The 13,757-nt window shown below is 36.3% G+C and overlaps 1 protein-coding gene across 18 annotated transcripts in view; it reads right to left on the bottom strand.

Annotated features, from left to right (window-relative positions):
- The window catches only part of MLIP (muscular LMNA interacting protein), a 293,069-nt gene that overhangs the window by 73,381 nt on the left and 205,931 nt on the right, over positions 1-13,757 (bottom strand). For all 18 annotated transcript variants that reach the window (XR_014297251.1, XM_082662662.1, XM_082662676.1 and 15 more), the window contains one exon: positions 12,379-12,507. Coding sequence is in view for 17 of the 18 variants with exons in the window: in XM_082662662.1 (XP_082518788.1) it covers positions 12,379-12,507 (129 nt within the window). In the remaining variant the exon portion in view is untranslated. The remainder of the gene's footprint in view (positions 1-12,378; positions 12,508-13,757) is intronic.

Raw genomic sequence — 13,757 nt, 5'->3', positions numbered from 1 at the left:
GGAACAAACGTATGAACACCAAGGGGGGAAAGTGTTGGGGGGGGTGATGAATTGGGAGATTGGGATTGACATATATACACTAATATGTATAAAATGGATAACTAATTAGAACCTGTTGTATAAAAAATTAAAGAAAATTCTAAAATTAAAAAAGATAAATAAATAAAGCAAGTAAAAATCTAAGATTTTTAAACCTACATAAAGCAATGGAAGAGGGGCAGGAGAAGAAATCTTTGCTGTGGAAACCCGCACCCTTAGCAATGTGGAAACCTGAACTCCTTAGTTCCTGTCTTCCTTGGTACATACACACGGTCAAGAGAAATCGTAAAGCAATAATAATAAAAATAATGATAAATAAATAAATAATAAATGGGAGAGATAAAAGCCTAAGTTTGACGAAGAGCTCCTATATGATTATATCCTGGAAGAAAAAGTAAATATTGTCTCTATAGGAAAATTTCTTTAACATTAAAAAGTTTATTGTGTTGATAAATTATCTATTACATATCATACATAACCTGTATATGATAAATTGTCTGTTACCTATTACATATAGAGGAAGGGAAGAAGGGAGGAAGGAAGGAAGGCAGGAAGGAGTAGGGAGGGAGTGACAGAGGGAGTAAAGGGAAAAGATGAAGAGAAAAACTCACAAGGATTTCATTACTTGAATAATCAAAAACAACCTGGTAACAGTTGGAGAAGCCAAATCTCTGGTCTTAACTCTTCCAAAAGAAATGTAACCCTGCAAGCAATTTTGGTTCTCTTCCCTCAAAACTATTCAGTAAACCACTTAATCATTTCTAGATCTAAAATTGTTAAACATTTTAAACTGAAAAAATTTCTTGATAAAAGGTTAGCAATGATAAAAAGATAATTTTATGACAAAAGAGATTGAGCCATCTTGATTGAGAAACAAATGTTGAAAAAGTAGCAACTTGTGACAAAGCCAGTAGTCATTCATAATAAAAGGCAATATTATCTAGTTCACCTTTTAACAAAGGTGTTTGCTCTATAATTGTAACACATGGGTGATAAGGAAGTGCAGGTGAAGGTCACAGTAAAAATATAATTTGATGTATATATGTCCATGCTACTCTCTCACTTTGTCACAGCTACATATATACACTTCCAAACGTAAACTAGATAGCTAGTGGGAAGCAGCCACATAGCACAGGGAGATCAGCTCAGTGCTTTGTGACCAAAGTAGAGGGGTGGGATAGGGAGGGTGAGAGTGAGGGAGACGCAAGAGGGAAGAGATATGGGAACATACGTATATGTATAACTGATTCACTTTGTTATAAGGCAGAAACTGAAATTAACTCACCATTGTAAAGCAATTATAATCCAATAAAGATGTTAAATATATATAGATAGATAGATAGATAGATAGATAATTTGATGAATAATTAGATAGAAAATTGAAAGTCACCCGCATTGTCATCAAAGTTGAAAGTCAAACAGATAGTTTGGTTGGGAAGTCAGATGTCTAAGAAAACTCAGAAGAAAAGAAAGAATGTAAATACTACAATAAAGAAAATTCCCTGCAATTACCCATTTACATTCTCTTTGGTGTGAAGGAAACTCATTAAATGGTCATTTTCACACAAAAACATGCTCTTTTCCCTATTGAAGCAAATTAGGAGGAAAATAAAATTTAAGAGGCATACATGCTGGAAAGCACTATTTCTCATTTTAAAAAAAAGAAAAAAGGAAAACATTTCCAGGAAAATGAGATGAAACTACAATACAACCCCCTTTCAATTCTGTCCACAATATTTTTATACATTTTTATAGGGCTTCAAGAAAGAAATGACATACCTAATATCATGGGTTGAATTACTAATTTATAAAGAATGAGAGAAAAATATTTTATACCACATTTTATATAACTGAGGTTAGCAATTGCTTTTTCTACTAAGTTGAGACTCTTCAGGGCAGAAATCACTTTTGTTTAATTAAATACATTAAATGACCAGAAAGCAATCAGTATATTTTGCAAACTCACGAGTAGTCAGATAAACAAAACACCATTCCTCTTTTTGCTATCTTCATTTTAATTAGTGAATTGATTTTCTAAGCCTCTATGTCTTCTGGATGCCCATTTGTCCAATCAATTCTATTAGTTATTTAACTCTGCCTTTAGTTATCAATAGAACTATGCCTCAAAGTACATCACCATGGTATTATATCCGTAGATGGAGTGTAAGGATATTTTGTAAGAACTCAAAAGGACCACAAATTGATATAATAATGGATTGAAAGGTAATTTTAGAGAAGCATAAACTTCATTCTGAAGTGTCTTTGTTTAAAAATCCATCTAATATAGAATGATGAGAGGAGACCTTCAAGATGGCAGAGGAGTAAGACATGGAAATCACCTTCCTCCCCACAAATACATCAAAACTACATCTATATGTGGAACAACTCCTACAGAACGCCTACTGAACGCTGGCAGAATACCTCAGGCTTTCCGAAAGGCAAGAAACTCCCCACATACATGGGTAGGGCAAAAGAAAAAGGAAAAAACATAAATGAAAGAAAGGGGATGGGACCTGCACCTCTGGGAGGGAGCTGTGAAGGAGGAAAGTTTCCACACACTAGGAAGCCCCTTCACTGGAGGAGACAGGGGCTGGGTGGGTGTGAAGATTTGGAGCCACGGAGGAGAGTGCAGCAACAGGGTACACAGAACAAAGCAGAGAGATTCCTGTACAGAGGATCAGTACCGACCAGCACTCACCAGACTGAGAGGCTTGTCTGCTCACCCACTGGGGTGGGAGGGGGCTGGAAGCTGAGGCTCTGGCTTCAGAGGTTAGATCCCAAGGAGAGGAATGGGGTTGGCTGCATGAACACCACCTGAAGGGTGTTAGTGTGCCACAGCTAACCAGGAGGGAGTCCAGGAAAAAGTTTGGAACTGCCTAAGAGGCAAGAGACCATTGTTTCAGGGTGTATGAGGAGAGGGGATTCAGAGCACTGCCTAAATGAGCTCCAGAGATAGGCACAAGCTGTGGCCATCAGCATGGACCCCAGAGATGGGCATGAAATGCTAAGGCTGTGGCGGCAGCCACCAAGAGGCCTATGCGCAAGAACAGGTCACTATCCACACCTTCCCTCCCGGGAGCCTGTGCAGCCCACCACTACCAGGGTCCCGTGATCCAGCGAGAACTTCCCCCAGGGAACACATGGCATGCCTCAGGCTGGTGCAACGTCATGCCGACCTCTGCTGCAGCAGGCTCACCCCACATTCCATACCCCTCCCTCTCTCGGGCCTGAGTGAGCCAGAGCCCGCTAATCAGCTGCTACTTTAACCTCGTCCTGTCTGGGCAAGAACAGATGTCCTCAGGCGACCTACGGGCAGGGTCTGGGCCAAATCCAAAGCTGAACCCCAGGAGCTGTGCGAACAAAGAAGAGAAAGGGAAATTTCTCCCAGCATCCTCAGGAGCAGCGGGTTAAACCTCCACAATCAACTTGATGTACGCTGCATCTGTGGAATACCTGACTAGACAAAGAATCATCCCAAAATTGAGGCAGGGGACTTTGTGATCAACTGTAACCTTGGGGTTTGCTTTCTGCATCTAATTTGTTTCTGGTTTTATGTTTATCATAGTTTAGTATTTAGAGTTTATTATAATTGGTAGATTGTTTTATTGATTTGGATGCTTTCTTCCTCCTGTTTATATATATATATATATTTTGCTTTTTCTCTTTTTCTGAGTGTGTATGTGTATGCTTCTTTGTGTGATTTGTCTGTATAGCTTTGCTTTTACCATTTGTCCTAGGGTTCTGTCTGTCCGTTGTTTTTTTTTTCTTTGTATAGGTTTTAGTGCTTGTTATCATTGGTGGATTTGTTTTTTGGTTTGGATGTTCCCTTCATTCTTTCTTTCCTTTTTTTAAAATTACTTTTTAATTTTTTTTTAATTTTAATAATTATTTTTCATTTTAATAACTTTATTTTATTTCTTTCTATCTTTATTTCTTTTTCTCTCCCTTTTCTTCTGAGCCATGTGGCTGACAGGGTCTTGGTGCTCAGGGCGGCTGTCAGGCCTGTGCCACTGAGGTGGGAGAGTCGAGTTCAGGACATTGGTCCACCAGAGACCTCCTGGCTCCAAATAATATCAAATGGCAAAAGCTCTCACAGAGATCTCTGTCTCAATGCTAAGACCAAGCTCCACTCAACAACCAGCAAGCTACAGTGATGGACACCCTATGCCAAACAACTAGCAAGAAAGGAACACAATCCCATCCATTAGCAGAGAGGCTGCCTAAAATCATAGTAAGATCACAGATACCCCAAAACACACCTCCAGAAGTGGTCCTGCCCACCAGAAAGACAAGATCCAGCCTCATCCACCAGAACACAGGCACTAGTCCCCTCCTCCAGGAAGTCTCCAGAAACCACTGAACCAACCTTAGCCACTGGGGGCAGACACCAAAAACAACAGAACTACGAACCTGCAGTGGGCAAAAAGAGACACCAAACACAATAAGTTAAGCAAAATGAGAAGACAGAGAAACACACAGCAGATGAACGAGCAAGATAAAAAACAACAGACGAAACAAATAAAGAGGAAAGAGGCAGTGTACCTGAAAAAGAATTCAGAGTAAGAAGAGTAAAGATGATTCAACATCTTGGAAATAGAATGGAGAAAATACAAGAAATATTTAACAAGGACCTAGAAGAACAGAGAGCAAACAAACAATGATGAACAACACAATAAATGAAGTTAAAAACTCTCTAGAAGGAATCAATAGCAGAATAACTGAGGCAGAAGAACGGATAAGAGACTGGGAAGAAAAAATAGTGGAAATAACTACTGCAGAGCAGAATAAAGAAAAAAGAATGAAAAGAATTGAGGACAGTCTTAGAGACATCTGGGACAATTTTAAATGCACTAACAGTCAAATTATAGGGGTCTCAGGAAAAGAAGAGGAAAAGAAAGGGACTGAGAAAATATTTGAAGAGATTAGAGTTGAAAACTTCCCTAATATGGAAAAGGAAATAGTCAATCAAGTACAGGAAGTGCAGAGAGTCCCGTACAGGAAAAATCCAAGGAGAAACATGCCAAGACACATATTAATCAAACTATCAAAAATTAAATATAAAGAAAAAATATTAAAAGCAGCAAGGGGAAAAAAACAAATAACATAAAAGGCAATCAGCAGAAACTCTGTAAGCCAGAAGGGAGTGGTAGGACATGTGATCAAGGGAAAAACCTACAACTAAGAATACTCTACCCAGCAAGAATCTCATTGAGATTCGACAGAGAAATTAAAACCTTTACAGAAAAGCAAAAGCTAAGAGAATTCAGCCCCACCAAACCAGCTTTACAACAAATGCTAAAGGAACTTCTCTAGGCAGGAAACACAAGAGAAGGAAAAGACCTACAATAACAAACCCAAAACAATTAAGAAAATGGTAATAGGAACATATATATTGATAATTACCTTAAATGTAAATGGATTAAATGCTCCAACCAAAAGACATAGACTGGCTGAATGGATACAAAACAAGACCCATATATATGCTGTCTACAAGACACCCACTTCAGACCTAGGGACACATACAGACTGAAAGTGAGGGGATGGAAAAAGATATTCCATGCAAATGGAAATCAAAAGAAAGCTAGAGTAGCAATTCTCATATCAGACAAAATAGACTTTAAAACAAAGACTATTACAAGAGACAAAGAAGGACACCACATAGTGATCAAGCCAAGAAGAAGGTATAACAATTCTAAATATTTATGCACCCAACACAGGAACACCTCAATACATAAGGCAAATGCTAACAGCCAAAATGGAAATCGACAGTAACACAATCATAGTAGGGGACTTTAACACACCACTTTCACCAATGGACAGATCATCCAAAATGAAAATAAAGAAGGAAAAACAAGCTTTAAATGATACATTAAACAAGATGGACTTAATTGATATTTATAGGGCATTCCATCCAAAAACAACAGAATACACTTTCTTCTCAAGTGCTCATGGAACATTCCCCAGCATAGATCATATCTTGGGTCACAAATCAAGCCTTGGTAAATTTAAGAAAATTGAAATCATATCAAATATCTTTTCTGACCACAACGCTATGAGACTAGATATCAATTACAGGAAAAGAATCTGTAAAAAATGCAAACACATGAAGGCTAAACAATATACTACTAAATAACCAAGAGATCACTGAAGAAATCAAAGAGGAAATCAAAAAATACCTAGAAACAAATGACAATGAAAACACGATGACCCAAAACCTATGGGATGCAGCAAAAGCAGTTCTAAGAGGGAAGGTAACAGCAATACAATCCTACCTCAGGAAACAAGAAACATCTCAAATAAACAACCTAACCCTACCCCTAAAGCAATTAGAGAAAGAAGAACAAAAAACCCGCAGAGTTAGCAGAAGGAAAGAAACCACAAAGATCAGATGAGAAATAAATGAAAATGAAATGAAGGAAACGATAGCAAAGATCAATAAAACTAAAAGCTGGTTCTTTGAGAAGATAATCAAAATTCATAAACCATTAGCTAGACTGATCAAGGAAAAAGATAGAAGACTCAAATCAATAGAATTAGAAAGGAGAAAGGAGAAGTAACAACTGACACTACAGAAATAGAAAAGATCATGAGAGATTACTACAAACCATTATATGCCAATAAAATGGACAACCTGGAAGAAATGGACAAATTCTTAGGAAAGCACAACCTTCTGATACTGAACCAGGAAAAAATAGAAAATATAAACAGACCAACCACAAGCACTGAAATAGAAACTGTAATTAAAAATCTTCCAACAAACAAAAGCCCAGGACCAGATGGCTTCACAGGTGAATTCTATCAAACATTAGGAGAGAGCTAACACCTGTCCTTCTCAAACTCTTCCAAAATATAGCAGAGGGAGGAATGCTCCCAAACTCATTCTACGAGACCACCATCACCCTGATACCAAAACCAGATGAAGATGTCACAAAGAAAGAAAACTACAGGCCAATATCACTATTGAACATAGATGTAAAAATCCTCAACAACATACTAGCAGACAGAATGCAACAGCACATTAAAAGGATCATATACCATGATCAAGTGGGCTTTGTCTCAGGAATGCAAGGATTTTTCAGTATACACAAACCAATCAATGGAATAAACCATATTAACAAATTGAAGGAGAAGAATCATATGATCTTCTCAACAGATGTAGAAAAAGCTTTTTACAAAATTCAACACCCATTTATGATAAAACTCCTCCAGAAAGTAGGCATAAAGGGAACTTATCTCAACATAATTAAGGCTGTATATTGACATATGTGACAAACCCACAACCAACATCATTCTCAGTGGTGAAAAACTGAAGCCATTTCCTCTAAGATCAGGAAACCTCTCACCACTATTATTCAGCATAGTTTTGGAAGTTTTAGCCACTGCAATCAGAAAAGAAAAAGAAATAAAAGGAATACAAATCAAAAAAGAAGAAGTAAAGCTGTCACTGTTTGCAGATGACATGATACTATGCATAGAGAATCCTAAAGGTGCTACCAGAAAACTACTAGAGCTAATCAATGAATTTGGTAAAGTAGAAGGGTACAAAATTTATGCACAGAAATCTCTGGCATTCCTATACACTAATGACAAAAAATCTGAAAGAGAAACTAAGGAAACACTCCCTTTCATCACTGCAACAAAAAGAATAAAATACCTAGGAATAAACATACCTAAGGAGAAAAGACCTGTATGCAGAAATCTATAAGACACAGACGAAGGAAATTAAAGATGATACAAACAGATGGAGAGATATACCATGTTTTTAGAATGGAAGAATCAACATTGTGAAAATGACTCTACTACCCAACGCAATCTACAGAGTCAATGCAATCCCTATCAAACTACCAAAGGCATTTTTCACAGAAGTATAACAAAAAATTTTACAATTTCTATGGAAACACAAAAGACCTCAAATAGACAAAGCAATCTGGAGAAAGAAAAACAGAGCTGGAAGAATCAGGCCCCCTGACTTCAGACTATACTACAAAGCTATAGTAATCAAGACAGTATGGTACTGGCACCAAAACAGAAATATAGATCAATGGAATAGGATAGAAAGCCCAGAGATAAACCCACACACATATGGTCACCTTACTTTTGATAAAGGATGCAAGAATATACAGTGGATAAAGATAGCCTCTTCAATAAGTGGTGCTGGGAAAATTGGACAGCTACATGTAAAAGAAAGAAATTACAACACTCCCTAACACCATACACAAAAATAAACTCAAAATGGATTAAAGACCTAAATGTAAGGCCAGACACTATTAAACTCTTAGAGGAAAACATAGGCAGAACACTCCATGACATAAATCACAGCAAGATGCTTTTTGACCCACCTCCTAGAGTAATGGAAATAAAAACAAAATAAACAAATGGACCTAATGAAACTCAAAAGCTTTTGCACAGCAAAGGAAACCGTAAACAAGACAAACAGACAACCCTCAGAATGGGAGAAAATATTTGCAAATGAAGCAACTGACAAAGGATTGATCTCCAAAATTACAAGCAGGTCATGCAGCTCAATATCAAAAAAACAAACAACCCAATCCAAAAATGGGCAGAAGACCTAAACAGACATTTTTCCAAAGAAGATATACAGATTGCCAACAAACACATGAAAGGATGCTCAACATCACTAATCATTAAAGAAAGGCAAATCAAAACTACAGTAGGCATCACTTCACACCAGTCAGAATGGCCATCATCAAAAAATGTACAAACAGTAAATTCTGGAGAGGGTGTGGAGACAAGGGGACCCTCTTGTACTGTTGGTGGGAATGTAAATAGATATAGCCACTATGGAGAACAGTATGGAGCTTCCTTAAAAAACTACAAATAGAACTACCATATGACCCAGCAATCCCACTACTGGGCATATACCCTGAGAAAACCATAAGTCAAAAAGAGTCATGTACCACAATGTTCATTGCAGCTCTATTTACAATAGCCAGGAGATGGAAACAACCTAAGTGTCCATCCAGACGAATGTTTAAAGAAGATGTGGTACATGTATACAATGGAATATTACTCAGCCATAAAAAGAAACGAAATTGAGTTGTTTGTTGTGAGGTGGATGGACATAGTATCTGTCATACAGAGTGAAGTAAGTCAGAAAGAAAAAAACAAATACTGCATGCTGACACATATTATGGAACGTAACAAAAAAATATGTTTCTGATGAACCTAGGTTCAGGACAGGAATAAAGACACAGATGTAGAGAATGGACTTGAGGACATGGGGAGGGGGATGATTAAGCTGGGATGAAGTGAGAAAGTGGCATGGACTTTTGTATACTACCAAATGTAAAGTAGATATCTAGTGGGAAGCAGCCACATAGCACAGCAAGATCAGCTCAGTGTTTTGTGACCACCTAGAGTGGTGGGATAGGGAGGATGGGAGGGAGATGCAAGAGAGAGGAGTTATGGGGATATATGTATATGTATAGCTGATTCATTTTGTTATAAAGCAGAAACTAAGACACCATTGTAAAGCAGTTATACTCCAGTAAAGGTGTTAAATTTTTTAAAAAAATAGAATGATGCTTCCTGGCCTATGCCATTTTGATGTAAAAGTTGTTGATTAATAAGTTTCAATTACTTGATTAAGCATTTGGTTTCAAACTTTGCTTTTAGTGCTCAGGGGTTATCTCCAGGCAACTTTTCAGTTCATTATAAGTTCAAAAGTCTGCCTGGTTGTACCTTCTTATGCTACAATAAATACATTTTTGTCTTGTCTCATCATCTTTGGTGTGTAACTTTTTGTAACAGAGTTTTGAAATCATATTTTATGGCAGTGAACTGCTAGGGGAAATTCATGGATTTAACAATCCTATCCAACATCTCCTGTCATGTGGGACTGTCCCCAGGACAGGGCAGATCAGTGAATGTGAGCTGTTTCAGTTTGGCTCAACTGTCGGGCTAAAGAATTTTCCATTACATGGATGGATGGTGAGATCAACTGAGTTTAGAACCACTCAATTTATTCTGTGGCAGCAGCAAAAGAGAACGCAATAGCGACCAGAACTGAATTTGAGTTAAGTTCTGATGAAGTAGCCATGCTGAGATCATAAATTGTTATTACTCAATTCATTATTTAAGGAGCTTTCAGCATTTATGCTTGTGAGCTGTCTTTTGTGTCTGCCTCCACTGTAGATTTTGGCCACAATGAAGTGGTGGTTATAGCTCCATGTAGAGGCCAGTTGATAGTATATGCAGCTTCCCGGTTTCCTAGTATATTCATTTTCCTCTCCTGCAAGGTCAATGAATAAGATCAGGGAAGGTCTGGAATTCACTTTTAAGTGCTCTGCTAGACTTCTTTCAATTCTGACAGTCTGCTGACACAGAAGTTGGGATATACACAAGAATAAACTGATTGAAAGAAAATATAAATAAGTCTATGCACCACCAAAATACTTGCAGAAGAACTCAAATTTTCTACAAATTATCTGAAAATACATAGGTTTATGTGTACATAAACAGAGCTTTAAACTTGTTGTATAGTCAGGAAAAGCTATGAAAAGAACTGGCAATTCCTTTTAACGAAAAGAATTTCTTACAGCGGAAAATGGAGTTTATCATTCCAGAGGACAATAAATTGTGATAAATTATAGTTAGGTTAACTTGACATTCTACAAAGAATCTTGTTTAAGGTAAAAATGCATGAATTTAAAATTATACTAATACAAAAGAACAAAACTTTTATTTTACAGAATTAGATCATATTTGAAGAATACGTTGCATGGATAATATGTGAAATTTATTTTAACTGTTGGCATTTTTGTCATATAATACTAGATTACTTTTATAAATTTTTATAATAATCCCATACTGTCTAAAATGTCACATTAAGCCTCTAAAATATCAGTGTCATATAAGCAATAGATATATAATGAATATTTTCATTGATGATGGAAATATGCCTTCCGAACAGGAATTTCCATTTCTTTTATGTGCAGATTTAGTGAACACACCTTATATATCAATAAGATTTCCCTATTTAATTTAATTAATTAAGGGCTCCCTTTTATTTTATAAAATGAGAATAATTGCCTCTAATTATCATTTTCAATGATATTAGTGTCTCCTAAAAATGCTTAACTTATTGAAATCCTATCAGTCTTCACAAAGTATATATAAATAAGCAGAAAACATTATCATCTCCATTTTATAAATAAAAACTGTAGCTAAGCATGAGAAAGTATTTATAATGAACTTTTTCAAGGCTTTTAGCCTACTCACAGTTCTTAGATTTTAAATAACCCAGATTTTAGAATTTGAAGGATCCTTAAAAAGTACCTCTTCTGAATGCCTCATTTTATGCATTAAGACACAAACTGGGCGAGATGAAATACCTTGCTCAGTGTCATAGAGCTAGTATAATACGAGACAAGATATTTCTTATGCTTCACAAATATGACTGTAATTTCTATTTTCAAGAATATTGTTAGTTATCATTTTCCAACTGAACTTTAAAAAGAGTATAGCACCTTACATTCTTTTGCAAGTCTATTCTATTATAGATTACCAAATGTGGTGGTGATCTTGCGTACCCTGGTTGTACCCACAAAGATTTCTGGATTGCTTGCATTGCTAAAGCATGTAATAATATTTGAGATATAAAATATATAACCCATGTCGCTTTGTTGCATTTGAAGAAGACAAATAAGGATGTAAGGTTTCCCTTCGAGATAATTTATGAAATTTTATATTGCATAAATGTGTATTTTCATGTTTTTCCTGAATATCTTATAAAGCACCATCAACAACCTTCCATTATACCTTCTTCAACATATAGGATATATAAGGGGAAGATAGTATACCTTTTTTGCACATAAACCAAAAAAAAAAATGATGCCTTAAAAGAACTTAAGCCCTTATTCCCTATCTAGTAACACTCAATCTAGGGTATCACATCATCTCTATTATGTTGATATGAATCCAAACAATAGATCTTCTGTCAAATGTGCTAATATACCAAACCTAAAGCATTGCATTGCTTCAAAAGGAAGCAGGATATTAGAACTAAGACTGCAGCACCTATATGACTCATTTAATCAGTGACTCCATGATGTCTTTATAGGAAGTAATATCTTGGTCCCCAAAACAATACCAACAATAGGTAGAAAAATTTTAGGAAAAAAACATTTAAATACTTCAAAATATCATCCTGAACATACTTAAGAATTGTTTTATTATGTAAAAAAATAGATCTTTTTTATTACTAAGGATATTTCAATCACAAACATTTTCTTGCACACACCATATTCATAGAGGCATCTCTATATTTTGTACAGTTATTTATCCAAATATCAAAGACTTTCTCATATGCACACTCACCTGATCAGAAAAGAAGTCACTGTGCTCTTCCAGGTATTTACTGAAAGGGTTGGGTTCACAGACTTCCTCCTCTTTTCTCAGTAATATTTTGGATTTTACAGGTACGGGACGAATTACTCCAGGCTTCGTCTTCATGAATATCAAATTTTTAAAAAATAAAGGAAAAAATACTATGAAAATGAATACATAGGTATATTAAGTCATTCATATATTCTCACAGCAATTTTTTTTATTTTAAAATGATTTTATAAATACATAAAAACAGCTAGAAATCAAATGATTTTTAACTAATGTAACTAGTTTTAGTTACCTGTTACAGCATAATCAACTCATTAAGATCTACTATTATGACGTTCAAAATGCAAAAACATCTTCCTTTATCTATTCAAACATGTTCCTATATCCTTGCCAGTGTGTTCAGTCAATAAATATTTCATTTGACAAATATTTATTGAGAGCATCCTCGGTACCAGACAGCGTACTCATTTGGGGCATGATAGGATAGACGAATCTAGTACAATCCAGCAAGCCCAGAACAACTTTCTTTTCCTGGAAACCCTAAAATCCCAGAAGTCATGTTCAGACTGTGTATGATGAAACCAAGGGTGGCTTTCTGACACAAGGGACTGGGGGCTGGGTAGCAAACAGATGTTCTCTTCCCTGAATATGGAACACTGCTTTAAACTGCTCTGCGGCCATGCTGGGAGACTGAAATTATAATATGTGGATTTGGGAGCTATGGGAAAGACTTAATCTGCCATAAAAGCAGATCTGATGAGATCAAGAAAAATACAGCAAAGTGTATGGAGAAGAGACACACTTGAGGGCTTTCCAGAATTGAATTCCAAAACATTCCTGGGATCCAGCTGAATTTCTTCTCTGAGGCTTCCTAAGATTTTCCTTTTCTTTTACACAAAATTCCCTTTTTTTTCCCAACTCAGTTTGACTTCTATAACTTGCAATCAAAAGAGTTTGAGTGAATAGACCAGTCATTTCAGATTCGTGGATTTGTACCCAATGTCAGTCTGACGAGAGAGAGAGAGAGAGAGAGAGAGAAGAATCTAGTTTGGGGCAATTTCAAAATGATGTTTCACGAACACCAAAATCTCGTTACGCTGTAAAATGTCACAAAATGATTGATAAGTTTACCAAAAAAATCCCAAACAAGAATTCAGTAAAAAGTTGTGATGCTTTTTCTGTTTGAGCATTTTGCTGTAATCATTCTTCTCAAGCCCATTTCCTTTCAGAAAATAGTAAATTAGCTCTCCTCAGTCTGTGCTGATGCTCTCGAATTAAGCCTTAAGGGAGGACATCTATCTCTCTGCCCTATAAGCCACCCGTTATATTTTGAGTCTTGAATAAATGCCACTCTGCAATAT

The sequence above is a fragment of the Grampus griseus genome (assembly GCF_964374135.1).
Source record: "Grampus griseus genome assembly, chromosome: 10".
In the NCBI taxonomy this organism is placed as follows: Eukaryota; Metazoa; Chordata; class Mammalia; order Artiodactyla; family Delphinidae; genus Grampus; species Grampus griseus.
Note: the sequence above shows the minus strand (reverse complement) of the source record. Positions and strands in the feature narration are given on the sequence as shown.